Here is a 23,728-nt window from a genome sequence, read left to right on the forward strand (position 1 = left end):
GTGTGGCGCGCGTGCACGCTCGCGGTTTGAAGCGTGTCCACGCTATTCTCCGAGTTGTTTTATCAACTGGCTAGTTATTCTCCAGACAGTGACGGTCCGGACCACGGCCTTTTTTGCAGCAAATTTTTTTTTAACTACCTAGTTAAGGCGGTAGGGTTTCCCAGCTTAGGCGGGCCGCCCGAACTGAAAAGTACCCTGATAGCACTCTCTTTCACTGTTTTCATAATACTATTATTAATGTATGATAGGAAAGCATGTGATTAATAAAGTGTGGCGTCTCTGTAGGTGTGGTGTATGAGTATATAAGTGAGGTCCTGTGTGATGTCCTGCACTGTCAGAGAGACCCGTTGGCTCTGTGTCTGACCCTTCAGCACTATGATAAAGAGCTGAACATATCAGACACTTCATCACCTCATCCTTCTGTCATCACCTATTACAACTACTACTCACAATGGCTACCCAAACAAACACAAGAGACACTGGTAAGTACACTTTAATTGCATTTTTATATGTGAGGATGTCCTGTTGAAGCCTTTACTAACTCAAATGTAATTTATAAAAGTGATTTTACCGTCAAGCTCCGAATATGATTAACAAAGTATCATAAAAGTACTCCATATGACTTGCATGCTATATTGCAGGTTTTCTGAAGCCATACGATGCATGCAGCATTCGATTTTTACATCAGTGTTTGGATTTTTTCCACTGTTCATGAGTGAAGATTTCACTGAGGAGTCCTCTGTTGTTGGCCTCACAGCTCTGCTGAAGGCATCTTATAGTAAAGGGCCACAGGCTTTCCTTCAGGATTCTTTTAAAGAGTCTATACAGGAAGCTCTGGCCAAACTGGATCTGTCCCTGCTTCAAGTGGCTGTCAATCAAGTGCTTCTCTACATCAGAACATCTGTCGTCACTTTCAATTCGGTATTTTGTAAATATTTTTAAAGATTAAGTGCATGTTTTTATATTGAGACTAGTTTTTGTCTTGATAGTTAATTGTAATCGCAATATTGCTATGAGAGGACAGTTTTAGTGGCTATATGAGGAAATCTCTTTCATCAGTGTTTAAACTGTTCCCTTTAGCTTCACAAGGAGACAGCAGCAGAGGTGTTAAGCAGTCTGATGGCAGTACTGAACTCTCTCATACTAAAACTGTTGAGCGCTGAACAGCCAACTCACAATAATCCTACAGAACAGCAAGAGGACGGAGATCTTTTTCTTGATACAAACTTTGTACCTGCTCAAACCTTTGACAAGGAACAGGTAGGTCTTATTCTTTATAAAAAGATTGCTAGGCTGCGTTTACACTTGGCATTAACATACAACCTGTATCATATAGCAAATGTGTTTTGATTCAGTACACTTGCACGTTCCAAACCTGTATTATTTAAAGGTGCTGTGTGTAAATTCTAGTGGCATCCAACGGCTCGTCCACAGCTGACCCCTCGCTTTTGAAATGCATAGAGAAGCTACAGTAGATGCCACGGGACAAACATGTCTACATCAGAGGCAACTTATTAAACAAAGTTTGTCCGTTAAGGGCTTCTGTAGAAACATGGTAACACAAAATGGTGGCTTCCATGTAAGGGGACCTGCAGTGTATGTAGATAAAAACGTAAGGTAATTAAAACATAATTGTTCATTATTTGAGGTCTTTATACACCCCTGATAATATAGTTACGTATATTATATTGCATTTCTGTCAAAAGATTCTTCTATTTGGCACCCTAGATATATGGCTTTATTTAGCTTAACACAAATAGTTGGACCAGAATACAAAATGTAAAAAACATATACAGGGATCGTAAAAGTAATCTAAATGCTCCCATGAATAATGAAGTCTTCTGAAATGAAACAATAAATGTATGAATAAAAACATTCAGTGATATAATACGGTGGAACATTACTAATTTTAAATCTGATTGGTTCTTTTGTTTCTTGTGACATGATATTTAGTCACATAACAGTTAGGGCTGTCACAATGATTAAATAATCACCTCATCGTGATGATTTAAGATTACCGCAATGATTGCACATCTCTTTAAAAAACACAAGGGGGAGCTGCAGCACTTGTATAAACAACATTGTAAAGCCATAGCCATTCAATACAGTGGAAAAAACATTTAAAGAAATGCTGCAAAATAAATACATAGATACAGGTCATTGAAAGTGTCTTGAATAATTTTAACTTCTTGAATACATTTTATGCAAGAAGTTTTCTAGAAAAAAATCCATATTATTCCCTGTGTAGTGTAGGATAATATCATAACATTTCTAGACGTTAAGCACACATGCTAAACTGTTTGCTTTAAAGCTTATATCTTCTTTTTGCATAGTTGTGTTTGACACATGAAAACGTCTCGGGTTATTGAATTTGAAGTTAACTAAGGTGTGGGAACCCTGACATTTCCAAAACAGCAATTCCAAATTTAGGGAAGTGAAGGATGCTTATACTTAAGAATCTGTAAGGAATTTATTTTTTTATTTTTTTGCGTCCACTACAGACATGTGGTCCAGTACTAATATGACCTTAGTAGGATCATGTGTGAACATTATTTCATGAACAAACAAAAAAAATTATGAGAAGAAAATGTCAAAGCAATAAAACAGACAATTAATTGTCATAACCGTCAAATTTTTTAAGACGATTAACCACCAGTCAAATTTCATAATTGTGAAAGCTCTAATAACAGTTTAACATTTTGAATGAATTCACGCATGGTATCCTGATCAGCGACATTTACTCAACAAATTGCATAAGTTTGGGGTGAGCTGTGTGTTTGCTGAGAGTAGTGTTTGGGAAACCTTTTTTAAAGCAGTCATTATCCTTGTTCATCCCCATTCTTTTCTCCTTCAGATTGTGCGAGCTGTCCTCAGATCAGTCTTTAAACACTCAGCATTGGAGCAGTGGTTTTTGGCTCTGGAACTGAACTCTTTCCCCCCTCACACGCTAAACCCAGTGAGGTTAAAGCAGCTGTGTGGTTGTCTCACTAAAAGCACCCTGATCCTGCTGGAGTCCAGTGCCGCCACACTCAAAGAGCTGAACGCTTTAGATGTCATCACCTCATACCTGACAGCAACTCACAGAGCCGTGCTAAAAGAACTACAGGAGAGAGCAAACAAGTCAGTATGCAATACAATCATGTTTTAAGTTTGTTAATTCAATTCAAAATATATTTTAAATGTGACGTACAGTACATCGTTCGCAAATAAATCTTCACTTTCTTTGTCTTGCCACTCTGTCTATTGGTTAAGGCCAATTCACACGGCAAATATGCATAATTGCATTATTTTATGTCAGATGTTTAGTAGAGTTTACAAGCATTATTTGCGGCATAATATCGAAAACCACAGAAAATAATGTCTGTACATCCTATAAAAATACAACCCACTTGTTAAAAAGCGTAAGTTGCATAGTTATTTCTTAAAGGTACATCATTGTAGCTATAAATTTTGGTTTAGTGATCTCTCTGCATTTTTGTGATAAAGGTCGTTTTAGAGGTCGACCGATATGGCTTTTTCTCTTGCCGATGCCGATATTTATAAATCAGGGCAGCTGATGGCCGATATGTCTGGCCGATTTTCTATATGTACATAATAATCAAAATGTTGTCATCATTAGCAGATATTTTAAATGTAAAATGTCACTATTTAAGTCAAAGTATTTAAAAACATTATGACTGGTCTTTCTGAAGAGTTTTACAACCTCCTCTGCACCATGCATTTATCAGACACAGATATTACCTGACACTCTGCTGTCATCATCTTTGATCAGTTTTTTATCATGGCTTTTATTGCTTTGTAGGATAAAATCCTTATTTGGTAGACCTGATAAATTATTTATTCATCATAAAGTTAACATAGTAAATGTGTCTCAACTAAAAAACATAGACATCTAAACACATTTACATTCTCATTTCTGAGACGCTATAAGTAACTGATTGTGCTGACAGTGACGTCTTGTGAGTTTAGTGTTGGGACAGATCTGTTGTTTCAACCGTTCATTCAAACGAATCCGTTCAAAGGAGTCAGTTTGCGAATCGGACGAGCTGTGTTCTAATCCAGGCTGAGCAGCGCAAAACTGTAAACAAAGTGTTACTGTAACAACACGAAAACATTTCCTCGGTGGATATGATTTGGTCTTTCGATCTTTCGCCATCAGTCAATTTTGTTTTGAGTAATAAAAGCAGGGAGACAGTTTAAAGAGAGAAAGCGTGCGCGCGCGGCTCTGCTCTCTCTAACACGCAAACAAAGATCATCATCACTCATTAATCACATGAAATGAGCCTAATCTTTGCACGGACAGTGCACCGGAGGACATAAGCCAGTCGCGCTGTTGTACTTGCTGCTTAATTCGCGCGATCCCGCCATCGTTTACTAAAGCTGTTTGTGAACAAGGCACGGCTGCACACACACGGGACGGAAGCGATCTGCTTGCAGCAAGAGGCAGCGTCACGAGTTCTACAACAGCGCTTAGGTGCCCGCAGATGCGCCTGCATATTAATCGGCCTAATTTTGCAGCTAAATCGGCCAAAGCCGATCGGTCGAACTCTAGTCCATTTAAGGGAGAATAAGATTATCATCTTATTGTTATTGTCACTGTATAGATGCTGTCTGTGGAATATAATACTTACTTAAGTAATATTATATATTCTGCATTTCAGAAAGTGTCCAAAAAAGGAATCGCTTTCTATTGGAGTGCTCCTGACTCTGCACAGCTACCTTGACTCCTCCAGCTTGAAGGAGGTGCTGTCCACGCTTCTTCTGCTTCCTCAGGAGTTTCTGGTGGCCAGCGAGAACGAGCTGAGCGTGTATGGCCGTGCGGTGTTGAGAATCCTGACAGATGGCATGAACCGGCCGTCTGAAGAGCGCAGCAGCTGTATTGATCTGTCACAGGCTCATCTGCACGGTCTGGCTGCTCTCCTCACATCCTGTCAATGTGTTCATCTTGAGGACTTCCTGTTGCAGGTGTGGAAACATCACACTGATTTGAATCTGTGGAGTTTGCATGTTCTCCCTTTGTCGGCTTAGCTCTGGTTTCATCCGTTTTAAGGAGATCCCACATTTACTCAGATCCATAGTTACTACAATAGGAATAACAACTAACTTGGGTAACTGTTGTTAACATGGCAGATTTTTGTCATTTATTTTTTTCCAAATACTTTTTTTTAATAGTATTTTTTTCCTGCAGTTGCTGTCTCAGGAGCCAGGCAGTGCTAAACTGATTCAGACAGATGTCCTCCTGCATTGCATTCGTAGAGAAAGTCCCTCAGCCGGTGCCATTGGTGTCCTTCTGTTACAGAACTGCTCTACACATCTCCTCAACTTTGAGCTCTGGTGCCTGGAGCCATCAAATCTTTCACAAGTCACATCTCAAAGCAGCGGCTTTCTGCTTTTACTTAATACCTATCTGCAGAGAGCCACCTTAGACGATCCTTCCCGTCCCAAAGACAGTCAGTACTGCTGCTTTTTATGTTTTTATGTCAAAGCAATAATTTACACACAATACAAATTCTGTCTTATTTACTCACTGGCATTTTCTAAATGATCTGTTTTGAACATGAAAAGTGAATTTTTTAATGTACGGTAATATCCCAACTACAAAAATCGGACACAGTGTACCTTTAAATAAAATGAAAGCAAATGGGAACCTAGGTTGTCAAGCTCCAGTCCCTTTTCACTTTGATTATATGGAAAGAATTGACATTTTGTTGGACAAAAGTAATATTTCCTTTAATGTTTGACATTGTTATGTTACATTGTAGTCAGATGTTCTTCTCATCATTTCTGTAATACACATCACTTTATTTAGTTCAAAAATCAGTCTTGAAGGCCCTGAAGAAAGCTTTGCTGTATGAGCTGTGGAGTGCAGTACAGGAAAGAGAAGTTGAGCTTCATGTTGAAGTCCTGTCCAATCTCATCCGACTGGCAGCCACAAACTCTGATCTCACGCGGATTATGAACGATTTACCTGCGCTTCTTCACAAACCAGACAGTAATGAAAGGTACGCTTATCAATCTTTATCTCGGGTAGGGCTGAGAAATACAGCTAAAATTGTATTGTTATATTTTCCAGACTTTTGTTGATATAATTGTGTGATATACACTCACCTAAAGGATTATTAAGAACACCTGTTCAATTTCTCATTAATGCAATTATCTAATCAACCAATCAATGCATTTAGGGGTGTGGTCTTGGTCAAGACAATCTCCTGAACTCCTGAAGGTGATTTAAGCAATTTTGAGCGTGGCATGGTTGTTGGTGCCAGACAGGCCCATCTGAGTATCTGCTCAGTTACTGGGATTTTCACGCACAACCATTTCTAGGGATTACAAAGAATGGTGTGAAAAGGGAAAAACATCCAGTATTCGGCCGACTGATTCAAGCTGATAAAAAAGCAACTTTGACTGAAATAACCACTTGTTACAACCGAGGTATGCAGCAAAGCATTTGTGAAGCCACAACGCGCACAATCTTGAGGCGGATGGGCTACAACAGCAGAAGACCCCACCGGGTACCACTCATCTCCACTACAAATAGGAAAAAGAGGCTACAATTTGAACAAGCTCACCAAAATTGGACAGTTGAAGACTGGAAAAACGTTGCCTGGTCTGATGAGTCTCGATTTCTGTTGAGACATTCAGATGGTAGAGTCAGAATTTGGCGTAAACAGAATGAGAACATGGATCCATCATGTCTTGTTACCACTGTGGAGGCTGGTGGTGGTGGTGTAATGGTGTGGGGGATGTTTTCTTGGCACACTTTAGGCCCCTTGGTGCCAATTGGACATCTTTTAAATGACACGGCCTACCTGAGCATTGTTTCTGACCATGTCCATCCCTTTATGACCACCATGTACTCATCCTCTGATGACTACTTCCAGCAGGATAATGGACCATGTCACAAAGCTCGAATCATTTAAAATTGGTTTCTTGAACATGACAATGAGTTCACTGTACTAAAATGGCCCCCACAGTCACCAGATCTCAACCCAATAGAGCATCTTTGGGATGTGGTGGAACGAGAGCTTCGTGGCCTGGATGTACATCCCACAAATCTCCATCAACTGCAAGATGCTATCCTATCAATATGGGCCAACATTTCTAAAGAATGCTTTCAGCACCTTGTTAAATCAATGCCACATAGAATTAAGGCAGTTTTGAAGGCGAAAGGGGTCAAACACAGTATTAGTATGGTGTTCCTAATAATCCTTTAGGTGAGTGTAGATTCAAGTGAATACAACATCTCTTAACCATCATTTCAGCAAAATCGCAATTGTTTCTGAGGAGTTTCAAAAGATTTAAAGTAAAATAAATAAAAAATAAGATAGTTTATTAAAACAAATTTGTGAAATTGTAATATCTAGTATAACGTCTAATAATCTAACCAAGACATTAGGAGCATCATAGTTTAATTTCATGTTAATTTTAATCTTTGACATGGAGAAAATGGCACACTGGGATATTTTTAAAGCCGGGTCAAATTAAAGGACAATTAAAATGACCAATATTGATGGTGCGCTTACATCTCCTGAAGTGTTTGCTGTCATGTGTTATTTCAGATGGAAGCTGGCAGACTCCATCAGTGATAAGCTGACAGATAGTTCAGATCATCTGTCTGAATGGAGGAAATCTCTGTTATCTGCTGCTCTTCAGTGGCTTTCTGCTGTATACAAAGAGCAAAAAGACCCACATGTTGAAGAAAAGCCCATGCTGAAAAGACTTCAGTCACTGATGGTGGGTCAACCTTTTAACAATGTTATCTGTTTTTAGTAAAGAAACTTTTAATAGACACTTTACCCTAGTCATTTCACTGGTTAGTATTTGTGTATCAAACTTCTCCAGTGTTTGTATTGTATTTACCCTGGTTGCATTATGTTTTATTGTTAACTAAATTGTTGGGTTATCATTACAGATCTTTCCAGAAAATGTTGTGATATCAAGTTGGAATTCCTTTGTCAAGTCCGGCCTAAAGCAAGTGATATTAAAATACGTATGATAAATGTCAAGTGTGTTTTATGCTAGTGATGTTTACTAAGTATGTTATATTGCAGGTATCGGTATCTTGACCCTGGTTTTTTGGGGACCCTAAACCACCTGTTAGAGATCCTGTATGATACCCCAGTGAGTCCTAAAGAGTTGTTGCCCTTGGCTACCATTCATATGATGACCACCAGCCACTCACTGTTCCTGTCCACAATGCTTTGCACACAAGATGAATCTGAAAGTCTTCATTTGTCTAAAGGTAAGTGACAAAACTATTGCTTCATGGAGTGTATTATTTGGCTTCATTTTACTTCAAAAGTCCTAAATAATTATATAAAAAAAATTACATTTCCAGAGGGATTGATATCTCTTCTGCTCACGCTGGTGAAGAAATGTCCTGAAGTGTGTAACAGCAATCACTTTATTGTGCTTCTCGGCGCATATGGAGCATCGCTGAGCACCATGGGTAAACCTTTTTACTCGCTTCATGTGGTTCACATGTCGTGAAAACTCTGCTTTTATTTATAAAATGTGTTTTAAATAATCTCACAGATCAGAAGATTTTACTTCTGCTTCAGGAGTATGAGAAGAACAACATCAGTCTTACAGAGTTTCAGTACGTTACAGCACATTTCACAAAATTGCAGCATTGAATATTTTTGCTAAATAAAATGTTTACTGCTCACAGATCTTGAATGCACGTTAATGCACGCCATCCTCTTCTTGTTTATTTGTTGTCAGGTATGTTTTGTGGGGTCCCGCCGCAGTCGAGCATCACAAAGCCCGAAAGAGTTTGGGACCGTCGCTGTGGCAGAAGCCCAGCTCAGAGCAACTGCTGTCACTGCTTAACACAGACAAGATGATAAACACAGTCACACACTTCCCACAACAGCGATACATTATCCCTCAGGTAATATTGGGTTACTGAATTAACTGCTGTATAGTTTTTTTATGTCTGTTACTTGACCCAGTTTGTGATGATTTCATCTTTAATCTGATTTTTTGAAGCAGATCTACTAAAGAACAATCAATGAATCAATCTAAAAAGTTAATGGCAATGAAATGGATAATACTCAGGACTGAATTTCAACTCATATTATTTTTGAATGGTTTGAGGCCAGGATTAAGCAGATTCGAAGCAAAAGTATTTGAATGAACGTATAATATGTGCTGAGAGAATTCAGTTCATGTCTCATTTTTGACAGGTGGAGTTTTTATTGGCTTTTGCATCTGAGGTCTTCATTTGTTTACCGATACGTAATAATAAGGTTTCATTTGTTTATAGTGTTAACTTTTTTTATTCTGTTTAACACAAAACGAGATATTTTTGCTCTGCTCTTTACCGTACAAGCTTCAAAGCTCATTTGTGTAAAATTAAATATTGTGTATCAAAAAAGCCTGGTGCTTAAAGAAATAGGTCACCCAAAAAAATGAAAATTAGCCCATAAATCACTCACCTAAATGCAGTCCAGGTGTATATGACTTCCTTTCCTCAGCCAAACACATTTAGGGATGGTTTCCCAGACAGGGCTTAAGTCTAGTCCAAGACTAAGATGCTTTTTTTGAGCCATCTTAACATTAAAACAGCTATCTTAAAATATATCAGTGTCACTGTTTTGTCTCAAAAAGCACAGCAGTGATGTTTTTGCGAGGTATGTTTGTAAAAACAACTTAAATGTCTTAATATAACTAATGCTACGTACGCACCACGTTACTCACTCGGATTACTTGCGGTATTTAACTTTGTGTCATGCAAATGTTTCACTCGAGTTGAATATTTTCAACTTGGGCAAAGACGTGTTTGAGGCGAATAGCGCGTGTTTTCGTGGCAAACGCGCTACCCATATTCACATCGCCCCACGCAAGGACGCGTCTGATCGCGTCTTTGCATTGACTTTGTATGCAATCTACTCGCGCAAATCATTGAACTCGCATCTGGTGTGAACCCACAGTAAGGCTTACTTCTGGATTAATCTAAACCCTGTCCAGGAAACCGCCCCAGAGTTATATTAAATAATATCCTGGCTCCTAGCTTTGTAATGGGACTAAATAGTGGGCGCGTTTGAAGCCCATTCATCATCAGAATTAAGGGAATCCATACGACTTCATTGGCTTAATATGTGCCTTTTGAAGCGAAACCATACATTTGTGAGAAAACCATTCGTATTTGGATTGATGAGTCGCGTTTAAATGTAAACAATACTGTGAGTAAAAATCATACACAATAAGATTTCTTTAAGTCATGGATGTAAATATGCTTCAGCAGAAATGAGATTTGAGGTCATGGTCTTCTATCATATGGACTTTTTAGAGTCCTGTGTGGAGCTTGTCTGCTTGCTTTCATTGTATGGAGACCAGAAAACTAAAGTAAACACTTTTAAAGTCTGAATCATGCATCAATTGCATACAACTCTTTTCTACAGGAGAGCAAACGTTTAATCTACACACAAGAGGAGGACAACCATTCGATAGATAAATCATCTCTGTATGATCCCTGCTTCCTTCTGCCTCTCTTCAGCTTCATTCTTCGTCCAGGTAACATGACATAACTTACAATTTCATTGAGAATGACATGCAACACTGATATATGTTCCTCTTTGTTCTTTATTTGAACCTTTGGTTTTGTTATCAAAGAAAATGATTAAAGAAAACCACTTGCATGTGTCGGCTGCAAAAGTACTTAAATTGTACTAAAGAAAGCGGGCTGTCCACTGAGGTTTGAGGATTATTAAGAAATTATTACTGAGAAATATACAGAACTCACTTACCGTATATCAGTGTTGAATGTGATTGGTTGTTAATTGCTGACGTCACTCTTTCATGTGCACGTGCTTATAGATTAATGTTAGTTTTAGTATCAAAGCCTGATTTGACACGGAAAGTTGATGATAAGCTTCATGATACTAACAAAGCCTGATCACATTGGTTTGGTCAATCCAAAACTAATCCTGTACGCCTGAGTTTGTTTAACCATCTTTATGATACAGGCCCCTGCTCCTAAAGGTTTTTTACAATGTTAAGTTACTTTTACCTGTTATGTTAACTATCTCTCTCTCTTAACAGAGTGTGTGGTGGACTGCCATAAGTTTGTTTCCAGTCATGCGTTGGGTGTTACAGTGGCGGCGCTGAGCAGTTATGACTCTAAAGTGAGAGCCGCAGCGTATCAAGTACTCGGCTCTTTCTACCAACATCTGGAGGGCGCTCGCTTCAGAGAAAAGAGACAGCTACAGAGAGAGAGAGAGAGAAATATTCAAATCATTTACACCAAACTCAACTATATAATCATTTGGCATACGCAGGATTTTAAATAAAAACTTTTCAAGCTTTTACCTCATGGATAAATGTTTGTACAACAAACCAAAGTTGTCATTAAACTAAAATTGTGAATGTTTTCATTAAATATCCAGCTACTGTACTTGCTCGACACAGTCAAGAATGGGATCCAAAAGCAGAATATACGAGTTTCATTCGTACATGTGACCTACATTGCCAAAGTTGCTCAGCAGATTTTGAGACCTGGTGAGTTTTGAAAATATTTACACGTTTATTATGAATAGTTCCAGTTGTGTCATTTATTGATCATTAACATGTCATTTCAAATCAGAATGCTGCTGTATAGCACATTTGAATATGAATTCCCTAATCACACCGTTAGGTAAAAATGACGTCATGTGTGATTTTACTCATGTATGAGTTTGTCTAAACTTGAACTTTTCACCGTAGAGGAACACATGTACGTGGTGATAAATCGATTTCTTCTGGGAACTCAGTATCTGGACCTCAAGAGAGTTCCTGACTTCTTCAAGCTCTTCTACAGCTTTGAACTCGAGGTAATATAATGTGAGATATCTAGAACTAAAATTATAACCTGCTTGAGTTAACTCAACCCTTTGTTTCTTTCTCCAGCACAAAATGGAGCGTGAATGGGTTTTGAATGTACTGGAGGAAGGGCTCAGAGATAAGCACTGCTATGAGCTCTGTGAGAAGCAAAATGTCTTTCAGACTCTATTGGGTTTTGGGAGCGGTCCACTCTGTGATCAGTCCTCTCAGGTACACACGCCTACCAACAAAATCTCTCTCTATGTATTAAATGTCATGAGTACTCATCCCAAACCAAGTCCTATATGCACCTCAATAAAAAAACTCAATATGTTACTTGGTATTGCTCTGGGAAATTTCTTACAGAGCATTTCATTAGACAAACTTTTGTATATGCTCCTTTGGGAGGCAATGATGTCTTCAATATTATTTTTCACAAAAGAGAAAGATTTTATTTAAAAGTTTTGCAATTTTGACCCAAAAGTAAATATAGAGATAAAATTGCCATTCCTTAACTCATTCCCCGCCATTGACGAGTTGTCTCGTCATTTATGAGTTCATATTTAACTAATAAATATGCCTTTTTGGACGAATTTCAAAGTGAAAGTGTAATACCGCTTTTATCTGAATTTATCAAAAACGGAAGTTAAAAAGAGTTAATAATTTATTTTAACTGCCTTTATGTTTGATAGTCATTATGAGGCTGATCTCTAACATAAATTCCTTTACAAAAACACAATTTTTTAAGCTTTTTGCTCAAAATGTTGTATTTTTGAAGAGAAATATCCATATTTCAGTGGTTAAATTAAGTAGAAAAAGTAAATATATAATGAAACGTTTTTTCCCCATTTTGTTTGTTTGTTTGTTTGTTTGTTTATTGTTTGTTTGAAAGCAGAGGGTGTGCTCTTTAATTTTATATAATTTGTATGTTTATATATTTATAGAAAATGATTTTTCCTGCAAGGAATTTTGTGAAAATTTTGTTAAAATCACAAAAATGCAGGTGGGCAACTATTCTCAAAAAGGCTGGCGGTGAATGAGTTAAAGGGATAGTTCACCTACAAATGAGAATTAGCTCACATATTACACTATAAATGTTTCCTTTATGGCTGCACAGTATTGACATTGGGAAAAATATTGCATATGTACATATTTCAATAGTTTGCAATAGCTACATATTTTCAATACATCCAAGTTATTGCATTTTTCTTCAATCCCATGCATCCCTAGTTTTCTTATAATGTCACAGATAATGTCACAGTGATAGTTGTAGGAAACACATGGTTGATATGACTGTTTTCTTTTCTGCTGTTCTAGATTCAGATTGTGAACGTCTTGTGTCAGACCGCTCGGGTCACCAGAGGAGCTTATGACCTCACCAAAACACACGGAGTCTTAACATGGATATCACAGCTGATAGGGAAGAGGTGGGCATGAATTTTGCTCATTTACAGATCATGCCAATTTACAAGAGGTTAAGAGAAAAAATCAATGATACTGTAGTTGCAAAAATAGTTGCTCACATAGATAAATAAAGTAAAAAGAGTTTTAGACACCTAAGCCACGTTACTAATAAATGACAAAACACTGAATCATGCATGCCAGGCCAGTAGATGTAGAAGTTACTTAAATATTCGGACAACAAAAGCATTGAGTAGTTTTGTTTGGTTGAACGATGAGGTAGGTAGGTTTAGTCTTAGAATTGAGCCTGAATTACACTCTAAAAAATACTGGATTATCTTTAAGCCAGTGTTGTGTCAAAAAGGGATATTAAGCTAGAAAATGTTTCGATTTGACCCAAAAATGGATTAAAAGACCCAGCAAAGGTTAAATTACAACCCAACACGTTGGGTTTCTTTGACACAATGTTTTTAGTGTATAAAGCAGCAAAATTTGGTAAACTTTTATAGAGAAGCATTAATAAACTTAGTACCGTATTTTCCGGACTATAAGTCGCTCCGGAGTATAAGTCGCATCAGTCAAAAAATGCATCATGAAGAGGAAAAAACCATATATAAGTCACACTGGACTATAAGTCGCATTTATTTACAAAATGATTATTCTTTTGGGGGACATTTTTTTTAAGTCTTTCTCCGTTGTCTTTAACTCTTTCCCCGCCAGCGTTTAAAAAAAAAAGTTGCCAGTCAGCGCCAGCATTTTTCATGATTTTCACAAAAGATAAATGCCTTCCAGAAAATGTTCTTCTTTAAATTTATAAACAAACAATATATCAGATGAAAGAACCGACCCTCTGCTTTCAAACAAAAAAAAAAAAACGTTTCATCCTACCTTCATTAGTTCTCTTGTAATAACCTCTCAAACATGGGTAGGTTTCATCAAAACACCCAATTTTGAGCAAAAAGCTGAAATAATTCCATTTTTGTGAAGGACTTTTGAAGAAGATCAGATGCAGAGCGATCTTCAAAACATACACAGAGTTCTTTCTCTTTCACGTGAGGTGATACTTCCAGGCTGTACAAGTTGTGGAAGTGTGCCCCCTGGTGGATAACAGCGGCACTGCGGAAAGCCAGAAAATCTCGCCATTGGCAGGGAAGCGTTTTCTCTTAATTGTCGAGATATCTTGTCAATGGCGGCGAAAGAGTTAAGTTAATGTTTCAGTTAAGTTTTTTTTCAGGGGTATGGGACAGGAGCAACATGTAGCACCCTCTCATGGTTGTAGACAGTAATGTTTTCCTTTGGTTCATGTTAGACAGTATGAATTAATTTTGACATAAGTCGCACCTGACTATAAGTCACAGGACCAACCAAACTATGAAAAAAAGTGCGATTTATAGTCCGGAAAATACGGTATCTAAAGTAGCACAAACACAGTCCACCATTGTTGATTCAGTTTTCAAAAACTCGTTTCAAACACACAAACGGTTTTATTGGACGCACCCACATTGCCCCAGTAATGCGTCTGGCCTGAAGTTAACTAGGGATGCACCGGTTGACCGGCTAGAGATCGGAACGTTTTTTGTATTTTTTCGGCCGATTTTTCCGGAAGTGCACCCGTGTGCAAAGACTACATTTTTATCATTCGCAAACATGTCTTTTGTGTAAAAGCATTTCGAAATCTGTGCGCAGGACATTAAGATAGCAAGCTGCAATGTCTGTAAAGGACAAGTTAATCGCGGAGAAACAACAGTACATTCGCAGGGCTCTCAAGTCTCACACATTCACTGTGAGATACCCGCATTTCAGTCAGTTTACACACTCACACCTTGTATTTCTAAGAGACTGATAACTATATACAATTGCTATATACAATTAACGGACGAGGCGCAGGGAAGTTATCTGTCGAGTTTAGCTGTCTCGAGTTTTTCTCGCGCTCCTCTGATGTCAATGACAAGTGCTGCAATCCTACTGTATATAATACAGATTTCAGTTTAATTTTGATACATTTGTATTTTTGAATATGTAGAGCAATTTATTTAATTTGGATAAATTTGTTTGTCTTCTATCAGACTTACCAATTGTTATCATTTATATTTGTGCTGGTCAGTTATGAATAATGGGTAACATTGAACTGCTAGCAAAAACTTGAGAATTTGGTGGGGCAGAGAGGGTTCCTCCCCTAACAGATGTTATCTCACTCCAAACTTTTAAATAAAACCTGAGAGGCCTGCATTCACCACAACAAACTCGGTCAGACATTTAAGTTCATCACCTGATAGAACACAATAAGTATCAAAAGTCTGTTGATAATGCAAAACAGGCAAGACATTCAACCCTCACTCAACCATCCATGTCATGGTCTCATTTAACCTCTTATGTTTGTATTGAATGTAGCCTACTGCACAGTTACTGCTGTTAATTTTACAGTTATTGATAGCCAAACCAAGTTTAGCCTGTTAAATACCAAATAAACATATTGTTTATGTATACTTTCATTCTTTCTTGTTTGTTGCTTGATAAGAAAAAAAATCGGCCGTGAAAAATCAAGATTGTGCATCCCTAAAGTTAACTTCCTGTCTGTGCTTGTTTATAGGCCTGGCTAATGATTAAACTGACCTGTGGAACAAATACCTTGTGATTATCAGAAATACTCTCCTCTAGAAGAACTCTGTTGTTATTGATTATTTGTGGAAATCTACTTAAAAGTTAAAGGGACCATTTAAAATGTCCGCAAAAAAAAAAATCAATTTATACTCCACACTCCAAACAGACGGGGGCAGTATACCTCCAGAAAGTGAGTTGGTCTATTTTAATTTAGCAGCTGCAAATTTAGCAGCATATATCAAGTTTGATTTACATTAGCAACTAAGTTATCATTAGTCACAAAAAAAAACATTCGGTCTCATTAAAATTGCAATGTTTTCCGCTACGTTTCGTGCGTCCATTTGGTGTTCATTATCATCGAAGACATTTCAAGCTTCTTAGCTAATGTTACATTTTAGCATCAGCTTGGTAGATAACGGGTAAAAACCGGATCGGATCCGTGGGTAGAGCTAACTATTAAACGCTAACAGCTAAGGATGCGCGATAATTTGCATGCGATCGTCATTGCGCTTCTCGTCAGTGAAGCCGGTTTCTTGATTAAAAGTGAATTGCCATCAGCTGCTTTCAGATGGAGCCACATTTACTGCACAAAGCCGTAGTTCATGTACAAGCTGAGCATAGGTTATCCCAAGGCCTATTATAAGTGAACTTCTAGCAAAATACTAACAGCATCTTACTTACCAATCGAAAAGAAATGTTGTCATTTCGGAGTCGAACCTCATTTCTTTCATGTCCATTAGTTGTCTCCAGTGATGAAAAGCAGTGCCAGTATTTACTCTGGTTCGGTTCCTTTATTTATCATATTTTATTTGTGATCCCGAACGCGTTGCTCCCTGCAGCAAATGGTTGTGGTAGTGGTAAATGTCTCTTGCTTTAGCCATTCTTCCGCTCTCTTCCCTGACCTGAAATACGTCCGAAAACCCTATTGCAAGGCAGGAAGGCATCAAGGCATGTCCGAATCCATGGCTGTCCGAATTGCATTTCTCTGAGCTGCCTTCATGCCTCTTAAGTCAACAAGTCAGCTGCCTTAGTTTTCAGACGCAGCGGTAGTAGTAGAGCGCTGTACTCCCACACATGCGACTTATTAGTGTATTGCAGTTTGGCTGGCGGTTATGTGCGTGGCCCGCATACCGCCTCCCATGGTCGAAACTGGTATTACAACACCAGTCGGGCTGTAGCTAGTAATTTAGCATGCTAATTCAGATGGATATCTCTGCAGCACTATACCTTGTCATTTTTTTAATGACATCTTTGCCCTTATTTCTTCTCATTCTTTTGATGCGTGTAGCTAATTTTTAAAAATCTTTAACCTCAATTATTACAAATGGCACCTTTAACCTCTTCAACCCTAGGACCCTGTCCCGGGTCCAAAATTTCTCATTTTGACTTAATATAAAATATTCTTTTAATTGTTAATGGTCTGTCATGGACCCCAGTAACACATATGAGATACTGTTTGAAAGCTTAGACTCTCTACTTTCTGCAGATATATATATCACTTTGAGAAATCTTTTACTGTAAGAAAGTTATTTACACTTAATTTACACTATCACCCCCCCATAATTTTGTATATGACTTAATATTCACATATTTCATATTTTTAAAATATGACAAACATGGGCAAGTCTTATATCAAATGAAAGCTCTCATTCTCAGGAATAAGGCTACAGCGTTATTTTTGTTCTATTATTAATACATATCCAACAATAGTTGAATGAATAATAAGGTAAAAAAATCTTCTTTTGTAAACGTATGTGAAACTTGAGCATGAACTGCCTCAGATAGCACAGATAGCCACAAATGCTACACCATCTTTTTTATTAAGTCCTACTCTAAAAAATGAGTCCATTCACAGCATTTTCTTTGGTTGTGTGTATGAATAATCCCTTGCTATTTATTATATGTGCAAAACAAAAAATTAATATTTATATGAAAAATGTATTTTCGCACACTTCAGTAAAATAAGAATAACTTTTCAATGCGACATGCTAAAGAGATCATTCTTTTTTTGGGTGTTTACTGTCTGCTGCTGGTAACAACCAGAACTGTCTGCAGTCTGCTAGAGCACACAGAACCAGAGTTATATACTATCAAAGGCAGTATTTACAACATATAAAAAGAAAATTTGGTGTTTCATCGTATGAAAAACAACATAAATAACAATATTTTTCAAAAACAGCAGCTTTTTATGTAACTTCAAAGTGTTTTCTTTAAAATGATATAAAGCAATTGCATTTATTCCACTGTATGTGCTTATGGGAGCACTTCAAATATTTTTAGGTGGAAATTAAATACAAAAAGGGTATTATTCCTCCCTTCAGTTGGAGTAAAATAACTTTTGTATAGATTATGATAGAGAAAAAAATACATCAAAAAGCGCCTATTTATTTTTGTGTTTATTAGAGGACTGACAACACATACAACCATGTTTAGCACTTTCAACAGTGTTTTATGTAATTTCAAAGGGTTTCCTGTAAAATGATACCAAACTTTTGTATGTAAACCTCTGCATGTTGGTATGGGAAGCTTTTGAAATTGGGTAGGCCAAATCCAGGCGAAAATCCCCAAAATAGCTTCAGGGTGGAAGAAGTTAAAGGGACATTTCACTTTTTTTGAAAATATGCTCATTTTCTAGCTCCCCAGGAGTTGAACATTTGAGTTTTACCGTTTTGGAATCCATTCAGCCGATCTCTGGGTCTGGCGCTACAAATTTTAGCATAGCTCAGCACAATCCATTAAATCTGACCAGACCATTAGCATCACGCTCAAAAATGTCTTTCGATATTTTTCCTGTTTAAAACTTGACGCTTCTGTAGTCACATTGTGTACCAAGACCAACGGAAAATGAAAAGTTCCCTTTAAGTTTGGTCCACAAAAGCCATTTGTTTATGTCTATAAACGAACAGCCGAAACACATAAGAAGTTTTTGGTTGAAAACATTGTGTAAATATCCCCTAAGTGTACATATATTTGTTTCCCGCAGGTATATAGACAGCAGGTTATTGAGTTGTGTCATTCAGCTGCTCCATATGCTGTGGTTCACTAACTTGGGTAACAAAGAGAATAAACCAGCACCAGACGGCACTACTGAAGAGCGACAACAAACCTCAGGAAAATGTCTTCCTCTTCCAATCATCAATGAGTTTCTGTGTACACTACTCACAGTCATCAGACATCTGGGGTAGGACAATACTTTATTTAACACATCTAACTTAAAAGATGCCATTTCTTGTTGTTTTCTTGCTTCCTGTATACATTTTCATTCTTGTATAAGAGATCAAATTTACTATGTAGACTTACTGTAAGCATTACAATTTTAAACATCAAGATCTCTTTTAAAGCCCATTTATTGAGTCATGGTCACAACCCTGAGCTCATTAACATACAACCACACATTTATTCAGCACCTGTTGTTACGCCAAGATAATAAGAAATTATGCAAAAATTTTAAATAAGTTAATTTCTGTTCTTGTTCAGGAGTGGGGTGGCTGCGCCTCAGCTAAAGGCATTTCTTCATACACTCTCCTCTGTACTGATGCATTGTGGGACAGCTTTAAATGCACACAAAGAGGCCGGCTGGCTGACCCTCCATCCAAGGAAACCTTCTTGCTCTGAACTCCTCAGTCTCCTGCAGCGCTTGGCAATGTTAGCCCGCGACACCTTACTGCTTTCTGCGCTTCAAACTCTGGCCAACAAACACAATGTCAAAGAGCTGATGGGTAAGAACGTCCATCTTTATCAATTGATGATTGGTTCTTTAACTTGTACTTCAGGCCAAATTTAGTGTTGCTTCCCACCATTCATAGTAATATTAATGCTCGATCTGGTGATATCTGTTGTCTTTGCTTCAGTCCACATATACAAGATTTTTAAGTATTGTCAGATTGACTTTACAAGTCATGTCAACTTGTTATTTTGTAGCATTTACATGCATTATATATACACCATAATAAGTTAAGCAATTTCAATTTCACTTAGAGAAGGGACCAAATGCCCATGTATTTAAAAAGTTTAACTTGTTTATTTTGTGCACTATATTTACTTAGTTTTGCAAAGTCATACAACTTTTGTTTTCTACTAAAATAAACACTAAATGTTGTAAGAAACATAAGTGGGTGATGTAATCTATTGTAAACTATTTGTTTAGCAGAGTCATTTATTTACTGCATGTAACCTTACTCTAGATAGATGGACGCCCTTGGCCTTACATGTTACACATACAGATCACATGTTTTGCTATCCTTTTGTTTCTAATTAAACGTTTCACATGTTTACTCAGGCTCCGGTCGGGAGAAAGGGCAAGGAAAATGTCAGTCGGGAAAGCACGTTCATTTTCAAACTGAAAAACAGGAAGACGCTCAAGATGGACAAAGCGATAAACTGGAGCAGACTTTGGAGGAGTGTAAACCCTTACTTAGAAACATCATCATACACTGGGAACCAAAACAGCCAGAGGTTTCATCTTCCAAGTCCAAACCCAAATCCGATTCAAGCGATCTAGATGATTCCACAGCCTGTTTAATTCTTAAGTGGGCCCTTAAGACCCTGACAGAGAGCCCGTATGATAACAGCAACACCTTAACTGTTTTAAAATGGGTACGTAGGAATATACTGCCTTGTGCAGACATTGTAAATGCTTTGGTAGCTGATGAAAGCACAAGAAAGGACTTCCTCAGGCTTTATCACCAGACATGTCAGCACACAGCCCGAGAGCAGAACTTCACAATGGATACCCAACAACTGTTCACTGAAATCATGATTCATTTACTGAAGGAGAAGAGCGATTCGATGAGCGATTTACACCAGACGGTGTTGAGAACATGCTTGCCTTCGAATGACGATGACGTGGCTATAAAAGGTAAGATATAACATTAAAAAAATAATAGAAAAGTAGGCATCCAGTGGTGAAAATCCCATTTATTATCTCCAATTTTAGTTATGACACATAGTAAATTATTCAGATCAGATGTATCATCATATCTCACTGATGTTGTTTGTTTTTGTTTGGGCAGAAACGGGGTTAAAATTGCTCTCTTTGTACATCTATGAGATGTGGAGTGGAGCTCAGTCACCCGGGCTCCTTCTGACCCACGCCAGACTGCTGTGCCGAGAGAACGGGACGAGTGTTAAAAAGTCCAAATCACATTTACTTCACATGTGTCAACAAATTCTGTCCGCTGTAAACTTGTAACATTGCTTGGTGCATTTATGAGATTCTTCTTGCAAAATTGTCACAAAAAAGCTGAGTGAATCTGTTTTGTAATTGTTTTAAAGTAAACAAATTTAAAACATGTTTTGTGTTTTAATGGCTTGGAATGATTCAAATCCAACACAAATTATATTTAGACAAACTATACAAATAGCTGGTATTACATTTAAATTACATTGTACACACACACAAAACTCCCAAGTGACTCGTATAACTCTTCCACACACAATAGCTTTATAAGAAACTCGAAAGTCCCGGGCCTCATTTACTTGCATTTTATGGAAATAAATAGGATGTTCTTTAAAAAACTAGGTTTGAGTCATTTTGAAATATTTGTAGTATTTTGTTTTATTAAATATTGTATGTGAAAACTAATTAATAAATATTTTAACATTATTAATGAGTGTCTTGTGAAAACCCAGCTAAAGTATTTTTGTGATTTACTGTTTTCTACATAAAATCATCCTACATAATGTAGAGAACATTGTTAAAATATAAATGTGACATTTTTAATATTCACTGAGTAAGGCCATGGCAAAGATTGAAATTAACATAAAACCAGTGACAGAAATTAAACTTTGATGCTCCAAATCCCATCATTAGTTTATAATAGCTTGGATTTCACAGACAGGGTCACATTATGGGCATATATTGGCTGTTTTTAAAAGTTAATATATGTCAAATTAAAATACATAAACTCACAGGTTAATTGTGAAATCATGGTTGAAATCAAGTTTTTAAAATTTATTTATTTATTAGTGAGTCACATTTAAGTAGTGTAAAGATCATTATGAGTTAAATTTCTCATTGCTGTCAAACAAGAACATTCATTCATATCTTGTCCTGGGAGATTCTTGATCTTTCATCAGTGGCAAGCCAGATTTTTTAACACCAGGGCCCCTACACAAACAACAAATTAAAATGAATGTCTCAACATAAAAATATGAATACAAAATTAAGTATTGTTTTATCAAGCATTTCATTAAAATGTCATTTACGGGGTGTGTTTCAGTCCTAAGACATGCAACTCACTACTCAGTGCTCTTAATTACTACATTAAACTAGTGAGCAGATTAAAAATCTTAATGTTATTGCATTATGGCAAGTATACATATTGAAATACTGTCTACATAGTCTCAAGGTGATTTTTCCTTTATGAAAACCAAGCAAAACTTGTAAAATTACATTGGGATATATTATTTAAAACTAAACTGCAGTTGTTATGATATTATTTAAATAACTAAAGGACATTTATACAATTTTAAGTGTTCAAATACTTTTTGTATTTAAGAGGATTAGATCAAACGTCACTCTTACCTTGTCAGCTGCCCGGTGTGTGAGATGTGTATCAAAATCAAAAAGAAAAATCCAATGAATGCTGCCAGAAGGACCCAGAAAATGAGGACAATTGAATCTAAATGATATATTTAAATGAGAGTTAGACCTCACTTTAACAAAACAGTGATAAAATGCAATAATAATAACAATAAAGATAGCTCACATCTGTTATATGTCAGTGTACTTGCATTCACCAAGACTGGATCCATGTAATCATAGTAATCCTCATATTCCCATCTATATTCTGATGATTTTGTGGAATTTTTCATTGTCTTCCAGATGTGTTTGACAGGACTAACTCCTCTGAACAGTGTGGAAAATTGTGTCCGACTTGGCACATAGTTAAGCCACATCCCCTTTCAACATCACTTTTTATTTGATTGTTTGTCTGACAATGTAGGAATTTCTCAAATAATGTGTCTGACTATATGAACTTTTACTGATTACGATATATTGTGATATAATTAGACTATATCTTGCCTATATGCAGTTACATATTTTTTATACAACGTTTCTAGAAAAATATTGAATTGGTTGTCAGGGCATTTCTAAGTGTTTCTTTTCTAAGTGTTCATGTTATTTTTTAAGTGTTTATCTCTTTTTTTCTTGTTACATATTTTCAACAATTGTTTATATTTCTAGTGTGTATTCACTACAGATATAAAGAGCACTGTAATGAAAACACACTAGAAATATGAACAATTATTGAAAATATGTAACAAGAAAAAAAGGGATGAACACTAAAAAAATAATATGAACACTTAGAAAAGAAACACTTAGAAATGCCCTGACAACCAATTATCACATACAGTACTCATACAGTATTTAAGGTAATCACCTTTCTAAAGCATCTATGCAACAAGATTGCAGCAGTATAAATAAGGTTTAAGCGCTGCCAAAGACTAAATTGTCTTAATAAAATCACATTTACTATTTATCTTGCACAGTTTAAATGTTTTCTTTTTTATACTGCATCATATAAGGAAGTTAATCATATTTGGGGGTCCTTTGGCATCTTAATATTTGAAAAACCCTTGCATGGTACATAACTGAGATTCATGTAAGTCCATCTGTGATGTATAGCATTTTTGTGTTGTTGACTTGCCCTTGCACAAGGCTGAGCAGGAGAAAACCTGAAATGAAATGAACATTTTAAATGAACATTTAACCCTTAACCTCTGGTAATGAATACAGCATGTAAGGCAGATTTTTTTCTAGTGTTGAACCAACTTATTTTTTCATTGACTGGTCTGTTTATTTCTGCACATAATTTGTTAGCAAATATTAATAAATAAACTGTAATTAATTATTCAGGAGGCCCACATTTACAGTGCAAGAAAAGGATCAAAGAATCATCTACTGGAACCAATTTGTAAA

The 23,728-nt window shown here is 36.9% G+C and overlaps 2 protein-coding genes across 3 annotated transcripts in view; one reads left to right on the forward strand and one right to left on the reverse strand.

The window, feature by feature from the left end:
- Nucleotides 1-21,095, forward strand: part of urb1 (URB1 ribosome biogenesis homolog) — a 69,082-nt gene extending 47,987 nt beyond the window's left edge. For both annotated transcript variants that reach the window (XM_073862806.1, XM_073862807.1), the window contains exons 19-41: nucleotides 286-477; nucleotides 704-921; nucleotides 1,081-1,260; nucleotides 2,855-3,120; nucleotides 4,662-4,965; nucleotides 5,189-5,450; nucleotides 5,810-6,002; nucleotides 7,560-7,734; nucleotides 7,913-7,971; nucleotides 8,052-8,242; nucleotides 8,339-8,449; nucleotides 8,536-8,599; nucleotides 8,725-8,893; nucleotides 10,407-10,518; nucleotides 11,047-11,204; nucleotides 11,388-11,502; nucleotides 11,707-11,813; nucleotides 11,890-12,033; nucleotides 13,120-13,229; nucleotides 18,788-18,985; nucleotides 19,282-19,523; nucleotides 20,084-20,662; nucleotides 20,817-21,095. In XM_073862806.1, coding sequence (XP_073718907.1) covers nucleotides 286-477; nucleotides 704-921; nucleotides 1,081-1,260; nucleotides 2,855-3,120; nucleotides 4,662-4,965; nucleotides 5,189-5,450; nucleotides 5,810-6,002; nucleotides 7,560-7,734; nucleotides 7,913-7,971; nucleotides 8,052-8,242; nucleotides 8,339-8,449; nucleotides 8,536-8,599; nucleotides 8,725-8,893; nucleotides 10,407-10,518; nucleotides 11,047-11,204; nucleotides 11,388-11,502; nucleotides 11,707-11,813; nucleotides 11,890-12,033; nucleotides 13,120-13,229; nucleotides 18,788-18,985; nucleotides 19,282-19,523; nucleotides 20,084-20,662; nucleotides 20,817-20,995 — 4,328 coding nt within the window. In that variant the 3' untranslated portion in view covers nucleotides 20,996-21,095. The remainder of the gene's footprint in view (nucleotides 1-285; nucleotides 478-703; nucleotides 922-1,080; nucleotides 1,261-2,854; nucleotides 3,121-4,661; nucleotides 4,966-5,188; nucleotides 5,451-5,809; nucleotides 6,003-7,559; nucleotides 7,735-7,912; nucleotides 7,972-8,051; nucleotides 8,243-8,338; nucleotides 8,450-8,535; nucleotides 8,600-8,724; nucleotides 8,894-10,406; nucleotides 10,519-11,046; nucleotides 11,205-11,387; nucleotides 11,503-11,706; nucleotides 11,814-11,889; nucleotides 12,034-13,119; nucleotides 13,230-18,787; nucleotides 18,986-19,281; nucleotides 19,524-20,083; nucleotides 20,663-20,816) is intronic.
- Nucleotides 21,096-21,364: 269 nt separating this feature from the next.
- mrap (melanocortin 2 receptor accessory protein) lies at nucleotides 21,365-22,919 on the reverse strand. Its single transcript, XM_073862809.1, has 3 exons — nucleotides 22,515-22,919; nucleotides 22,331-22,427; nucleotides 21,365-21,913 (listed from the first exon to the last, which is right to left on the reverse strand). Exons 1-3 carry the CDS (start codon nucleotides 22,702-22,704, stop codon nucleotides 21,841-21,843), a joined length of 360 nt encoding a protein of 119 aa, XP_073718910.1. The 5' UTR covers nucleotides 22,705-22,919; the 3' UTR covers nucleotides 21,365-21,840.
- Between the last annotated feature and the right edge of the window lie 809 nt (nucleotides 22,920-23,728).

The sequence above is a fragment of the Misgurnus anguillicaudatus genome, chromosome 24 (genome assembly GCF_027580225.2).
Source record: "Misgurnus anguillicaudatus chromosome 24, ASM2758022v2, whole genome shotgun sequence".
Taxonomy (NCBI): Eukaryota; Metazoa; Chordata; class Actinopteri; order Cypriniformes; family Cobitidae; genus Misgurnus; species Misgurnus anguillicaudatus.